Source organism: Charadrius vociferus, unplaced genomic scaffold, assembly GCF_000708025.1.
Source record: "Charadrius vociferus isolate BGI_N301 unplaced genomic scaffold, ASM70802v2 scaffold202, whole genome shotgun sequence".
NCBI classification, from domain to species: Eukaryota; Metazoa; Chordata; class Aves; order Charadriiformes; family Charadriidae; genus Charadrius; species Charadrius vociferus.
This window is the reverse complement of record NW_009647242.1, coordinates 27907-35670: the sequence shown is the minus strand read 5'-3', so window position 1 is coordinate 35670 and position 7764 is coordinate 27907. Positions and strand designations below refer to the sequence as shown.

Genomic DNA, 7764 nt, shown 5'->3' with positions numbered 1-7764 from the left:
TTTTAATTAGCAGAGGAGGAGGGCAGGCAAAGTAGAAGGGTTTAGATTCACGGCCAAGTTCCCGTTTGCCAACAGGATAGCAAAAACAGTATTATAAATTGTGTTTTGCACAATGTATGTCTCAGGTTCTAATAAATATACAATAACTTATCCCCTAAATCAGTAAAAAAACCAGGCAAGTACTGACTGCAAGTAATTTTGTTCCATTTAATTATCTTCCAAAAACGTACCACAAGGTTCAGGAGCTTATCTTGCTAACACGAACCTCGTCAGCTCCCCTTTGAGCTGACTCCAGCCCTGTAGCTTTGATGCTTGCTAGGGCTGTGGGGCATAGAGCTGAGCAGATTTCTCAGGGAAATATTGTGTACGTGTGCGTGGGGGCAGCGGGCAACGACTGTGGTCTCACTGTAGCTTTTTGCAACCATTTCCAATGTCACAGTGACCTGCAGTTATTTGGAAGGGAAGTTTCCAGCTGCAAGCATCTTTAATTTGCAACTCTTATCTACTCACTGAAAGAAGCCTGCTGGGACTGGTATGCATCCCTATTAACAGTTGTGTGAATGCTTTTTTTTTTAATATTTTTTAAATACTCAGTTTACATGACACTTCTAATCTCATGACGATTACATAGAAATTCCAGTTAGGTTTTGCCTTTCACAGCTAATGAGTGCTACTAAAACAATTTTTACACTTAAGCAATGGGATGTGTAGAGTGGAAGCCGAGATGAGTCAGCAGTGAGCTAAGGTTACGTGAATAGCAATACAAACCATGCCTGCCGCTAGGAAACAGCCCACAAAGGTCATACCAAGTGCCTAGTATTTAGCCGCTACCACCCTGGTGATACGAATTCTCTTAAGACTCTCAGGGTTTTTAGACCAAGCATCATTCTATTTGACATTTGGATGTTGGTGTATTCAACACCCACTACTTGGTATCTGGATGAGAGGGAAGAACGCTTGACATCACCAGCGCTATTCACGGCGAGGCACGCCTGCCACGTTGACAGATGCTACCCTCTCCCCATCTAGGGGAGTTAGGCACTAAAATTAGTAACTATTAAAACAAACGTACTGAGTACGGATCTGCTGAATCCCATCAACAAGAAATACCGAAGAGAAGGTAAGGAGTCACCACTGCTCTTTCTATGGGAGTCAGGGCTGTGATCCACCAGGAGGGACAGCACAGCATACAAAATGACTGCCCCCGGCACAGAGGTAGCCGGGGTGCCCGAGGATAACCAGGTGCTGAGCCACAGCATCTTACAGCGCACCACGTTAAAGCAGAGCAAGGGTGGTGACAACCTTTACAAGTAATTACCTACACTGGCAGGGAGTGTGAGTAGGGGGGGCGTTAGGCCAGATACAGGATTTGCGAGACAGTTCCCTGGTGAGGCACCGCTTCTCACAGGCGGTCCTGGAAAGGAAACAGTCTATAAGCTAAAACTCACTTAGAGTTCAGCTCTGTTGCCTTCACGATGAGAAGAAACAAGCCTATCAGCTCCACTTGTGAATCACAGCTTTTGGGAACATCACCTTGAAGACCAGGAAAGAGTCTTTCTTCAGGTAGAATTGATCTCTTTAATCCCTTCTGCCGGGATCACTGCCTAAGCTCCTTCATTTGCCAAAAAAGAAAAAGGAGGGGAAAAAAAAAAAAAAAAAAGAAGCACAATAAGAAACACAGCTGCTTGTGATGGTTCCACCCTCCCTTATTCAATTGTTCAGCAGTTTAACATTCAGCCTGAATGTTGCAGACCTACTTTTAATTCTCTCTTCTCGCCGAGAGGGTTCAAGGCCACTTTGTTCCAGCCCTCCACTCAAGTGACCTAGCTACAAAACAACTGAATTAATAATAATAAAAAGAAAAAATAAAAGGAGAAAGACATCCCACCATAAACGCCTTCATGTTCTGCTGACCCACTTCAGTAAGAATACTTGCAGACTCTGTGTGGCTTCTCACCGAGACCGATTTTGCCAGGACTGAGAACTGCGGTTATTCTGTAAAACCAGTGTTACTGGTTGCAGACAGACACAGACTTTACAGCACCTTCTGCATCAGCGGTGAGCGGCGCTTTAAAACTTCTTTGTAAGAGAAATCTCAGGCCTCTGGATCACCCACCAAAAGTCCGTTTTTATCGATCTGACACGTTTGTATCAGCACATTAAATGCCATTAAACTTGAGAGGGTAAAACAAAGCTTCTCCCACAGGCAAAGCTAAGAACAATAGCAGTGGTGAACTACAGCTGGCCATCGCAAGACCAAAGGGCATATAGGCGATGCTATACAGCAACACAGCCCCGGCCCATAAGCAAGAACTGGGATTTAACAATTGGCAGTTATTGCTATAGGTAAATACCAGCTGCCTCACTCTGAGCCTCAACAGTGTAGCTTATATCACAGGCTTTAGTCTTTCATATGTAAACAAAGTTATGCAAATATATAAATTTGAATGTGGGGTAGTTTTTCAAAGCTAATCTTTCACAGTGACAGGAGCACTTACTGAGATACCGAGAAAGGCACGAGCAGTACACCTGCTTTGAGTAACAAAGGCAACCTGAACTCCTGTAGAAAACTAGTCTTTTTTGAACATACACCACGTGTGTTTGTACAGACGTGACTGTAACAACAGCTTGCAGGTACCTCTTTTGACTTCCTTTTGTAATGAATGAATTTGATTATAGAGCCAAAATTCAGTGGATACAAAAGCTGCAATTTGACAAATCCCGACAGCACTAGTCCTCGTTGCGGTAGGAGCAGAGCTTCTGTGGGGACTGACCGTATTCTCCCCTGTGTGCTGCACCAAACTCTTCGGGACTCAAAAAAAAACCAACAAAAAAATTGTGTTGTGAACCATTTGCCTTTCCGCTTAGTGCTAGGAGCTGTAATGCCACCTACTGATGGCTCCGCATAGTGGCCTCAAGGTCCCAGCCCGCTCCCTTCAAAGGAAAGCCAGGCGGCCACCGCAGCCGTGCCTGTGGTGCGGAGGGCAGGAGGGAGGCTGTGCTCAGCTGGTGGGCTGGTGAGGACCTGGCAGACTATGCCTCCTTCAGACACGGCAAAATTGGTTTCGCTGATAGTTTACAGAAGTTCTTTTTCGAGTTTGTTATCCCTACCCCCCTATTAAGTATTTCAGCAAAAAAAATAGCAGCAACTGAGAGAAAACTTATCTTTGAAGCATTTGGGTTTCTTCTGTCTTCTCTGAAAGCATTTTGAACCCTCTTCCCCCTCTGTTTTTCATCATGTTCCATACTTTTCTTACAGTCCTACTGTTAGCATCCCGTGCTGCCTTACACGTCCAGACAGCCCCCATTCTTTTGCAAAGCTAACTGGGACTGAGGTGGAGCAGAAGCTTCAGAGCTTTTTCTTACAGGTACCAGTGAATGATTTTTATGGCATTGTTCTTCCCAAAAGACGATAGTCCTGGCAGGTTGTTCATGAAAGAACAGTGTATTTCTAAAACAAATGATCACTGTCCCTGTAAATTTATTAGAAGTTTCCAATAGCAGCCTACCAAGAAACAGCAAAATGCTCTCAGCCAAATGACGTTTCTTAATTTTGTAACCTAAATACTTAAAGGATAACAAGGTAATTCCAAGAAGTGACAGAAGCAACTCTGATCACCCTTTCTCTCAAGACCAAAAAGCCAGAACCACAAGTATTCAGATTATGGCAAAGTTGTTTCAGAGGACTGTAGCAAATCCACTATGCATTCCATACCACAAGAACTAGAGGACAGAATTATGAGAAATGGAAGAAAAATGACTGCCTCCTTCTCACACACCAAAAGCACCACTGTGAGCAGAAGCTCTTCAGAATATATTGTATATTGTTTCATTTGGAAAGCAAGAATAACATTTTCAGAAAGAAAAGAAAAGAAAAACGACAGAGACAGCACACCTTCCTTCTTCATCCAGCCCCATTCTTGCTGTGCTTCGAAAAAAGATGGAAAGAGGAAAGAAAAAAAAATAAATAAATGGTTGCAATGAAATGTAACGAATTCCGTATTGTCAGTCCTGCAGATGTGGTAAGAAGCATCACTCTACCATTCTACTCACAAATAGTATTCTTTTTTAAGAAAACACTAGGATTTACCATATAAGTTTGTAAAAAGCAGTATTAGTATTGTACTCAAGAGTCAAGAAATGGAGGCGCTAAAGTGGTAAAATACCCCCTCAATTACATCCGTAAGATTTAAAATTTTTAATGTGCAAGTCTAGGACAGAAATCATTAATTTACAATGCACTAAAATTTGAAGGATGGGGGCTTCTTAATTGTACATGCTCACTGTAGTAAGTGAAGTGCTCAGTTGCTGAAGTACAAAAATCAGTATGCTCAAGTGACTTATGCTTCATTTTTAAGGCAAAAATAGGTAACAACACAACTGCATACAGTTGCAAAAATATTTACAGATATGATTAGATAGTTCAGTTCACTTCTAGCATGAAAATTTTAATGATGTACTTAATATAGCAGAGTTTTATTTGAAAATTCCCATTAAAAATGTAAAAATCTAGCTAGGATGAGTAGCACTCACATTTTTACCTGGGCCTCCACACTCACCGATCTTTGTCCCTAAACCTCTGTCACTGTAAGCTGTCCTCTCTCCCTGCCCATTTCCAGTCTTATTACACAGGCGCAGGTGTGCCTGAGCAGCCCCAGAGTCCACAGGTGAAAAAGCTGGAATGTTAAAAATGTACGCAAAAGGTCCCAACCAGAAAAAAAGAATAAACAGATCCTGAGAAATAAAATTACTGGGGGGGTGGAAAAAAAGCCATCTGCAGGTATCAGGAGGTTCGCTTAGTCATCCTTGTCTTTTGCTCCATGTTTCAGGATGCGCGTGAATTCAATGTAATTGAAATTCCCCTTTTTGTCGATGGGTGCCTCTCTGTACAGCTCATCTACCTCTTCGTCTGTGAACCTGTCTCCCATTGTCGTCAGCAGCTCTCGCAGGTAGTCCTCCTGAATGAACCCTAGAATGAGACGTATAGAGAGAAACACAAAAGGGAACCCATTTCTTAGCCCAGTCTTCAAAAGCAGTAAGACAGACATACTGACAGACAAGCAATTCACTAATACAGCATGTAATATATGCATTTGCACCAAGAGCCCCAAATACTTTCTTAATTGAATTCTAAAGAAATTCCTTTATTGCAAAGGGGAAGGGAGGGGAAGTCTGATGCATTTCATACAAATTTTTGAAAAGAGGGCCTGATCTGCTGTGATCTAATAATACCTATTTCCATCTACTGATCTTCAACAGCTCAAAGTAGAAAAACAAGTTCCTGTCACTGCTAGTCTTAATTACACAAGTTGTTCTCTTAATTTAATTATATTTTTCTTGACTTAATTAGATATATTTGTGAGTCCTCTATAAACTAGTTTCCTCTGGGGACTAAACAACCACTGGTTGGCTCCTCACTGCTGCACAATACTGTTGCTGGAGGCAGTTTACATGGATACAGTGGGCTGCTGGCAAGTGTCCAGGGAAATAATTTATAGCAGAAAAGACTTTCAGGCAGGATTGAGCAAGTTAACTCAGGAAGGAGGAAGAATGTTTAAGAGGTAGAGGTGGGGAAGCTAGTGAAAAAAAGGTAGGATATATGAAGTTATTTATTTTATGCTGAAATTTTAGAAGAAAAATTTGGAAGAAATTAACAAAGATACAAAAATGAGCAGTTCCTAAGTATGTTCTGTTAATTCAATTTCAATAGATAGGCAGAACCACCCGTTGCCAAATAATTCCAGGGAAGTTTAGAGATTAAAAAAGGAATGCACATAACAAATTGCCCAGGGAAGTTCTGGATGCCCCATCCCTGGAGGTGTCCAAGGCCAGGATGGATGGTGCTTTGAGCAACCTGGTCTAGTGGGAGGTGTCCCTGTCCATGGCAGGGGGGTTGGAACTACATGACCTCTAAGGTCCCTTCCAACACAAACCATGCTATGATTCTATGAAATGGTAGACATAAGAATGCAGAAACTGCTTAATGTTTAAATAATACCTAGCATGCCTTTAAATGCACAGTAGTTGCTTCATTTGAGAAATAAATTGGTTATTGAACTTTAGTTGGAGAACTATCAATAACAGAACAGAGGAGGTAGAAGTATGTTCCAAAAGAAAGATATGTAAACTGTGCAGAATAGCTGGATATAGTAAGTAGACACGCACATCAACTGATGTAGATTCAATCAGAATGTGATTAAAAAGAAAAAGTTGTGCTTTGGAAGGAGAGTTGAATAACTTAAGCAAACAGTTCATTAGAGAGACAAAACCAAACAAGGAATCAGGGGACCAAAAGGCAGGCAATGAGCATGATAAATTATCATGGGGTTGGTGTATGCTGCAGGGAAGGGGGAAAAAAAAAAAAAGTGTTTCAGCATATGCTAATTAAAACAGCATCATATCCCAGTGTAGACAAGCCCTTGACTACTGACTCCAAATGAAGGCTAACAGCAATGTTCTACTTAAAAAATGGGGAGAATGTTCAGTTAGCCAGGCCCATCTTAATCTGGTTAAATCTTGGAGTTGTCTCTTTGCAGATGTGCATAAAGAAAGGGAAAAAATAGCTAAAACAGATTAGGCTTTTTATTTCTGCAGTCCTACAGAGACCAAGTAGTGACGAGAGATGACATAAGAGTTAGTATTCAAAGAATGCAAGGCCTCTGGTGCTGCAAGTTTAGCCTCAAGAACTTAATTGCTTCCGTCTGAACAGCTAGGTGTTTAGACACTGAACTAGGTTGCCAAACTAGGAATACACTAAAAGTTTTAGCAGCACCAAACTGTAAAGCAAACAGTACCCCCACTCTCCCTCGCACACAGCTTCAATGTAGTTGGGGAACAACAAATTAATGAAGCAAAATTTAAGATTCAGCACATGGCATACAGCACAAAACAGATGACAATAGAGGATCAAAGAGCAGACAAAAGATACACCAAATGCGGGCAGATATAACTTTTATACTAATTTTATACTACTACATTTGACAGTAACGCTGAAGCAATATACCCAACTAGATTGCCAATACAGGAAATGTAAGTAAAAACCAACAAGTACAACTAACTAATCCTCATCAAGAGGATTTGATTTGTATTATTCTCTTTCAAAAGAACTACACTGATGTAGAGCTAGAGAATCAGGCCCGTAACACACACAAAGAGTATGAAGGGAAAAAAAAAAAAAAAGGTTTAACATAGCTGGAAATGCTTTTGTTCATTTTCAAAAGGAACAAACTGATCAGAAGCCAAATCTGAGAAAAAAATGAATGAAAGGCAAACATAACATGGGTTCTACAAATACATCACGCGTTATTTTGAAGACTGCATTTTGACTATTATGAATCAAAAATCAATAAAATAGCGTAACTATCTAACACGTTTCCTGGTTAAAATTTGAGGATGGCTCACAACACAAAAGAGACTGTGGGACCATTATCCTCAAATCATCCTAGGACTAGACTAAAACATTTACCACACAGAGTTGAAAGATAATAAAAATCAATCTTATCAGTACATGGGGGCCTGAACTAGTAACTTATTGTTTACATAGAAGTAGAAGGTTACTGTTCAAAAGAACTGGAAGCACAATCATTTTCTTTATATCCTAATTCACAGGCTCTTGTTTTGGAGCACACAAAAAACCCCTGTAGCACAGTGAGTCAGACTACCTGTGGAGCAAAAATAATTAACCTACTAACAAAACTTCCTTCTCTAGGAGATGGTAAAGAGATTTCCCTTGAGAGGGAGGAAGTCAATTAACATTTGAAAAGG

The 7764-nt window shown here is 40.8% G+C and overlaps 1 protein-coding gene across 2 annotated transcripts in view; it reads right to left on the bottom strand.

Moving 5' to 3' along the window:
* Positions 1-4183: 4183 nt before the first annotated feature.
* The window catches only part of LOC104281910 (myosin regulatory light chain 2, smooth muscle minor isoform), a 5215-nt gene continuing 1634 nt past the window's right edge, over positions 4184-7764 (bottom strand). Inside the window, exon 3 of one of the 2 annotated variants that reach the window (XM_009879967.1) lies at positions 4184-4969. In XM_009879967.1, the coding sequence (XP_009878269.1) occupies positions 4797-4969 (173 nt within the window). In that variant the 3' untranslated portion in view covers positions 4184-4796. The remainder of the gene's footprint in view (positions 4970-7764) is intronic. The other variant, XM_009879968.1, reaches the window with a different exon arrangement.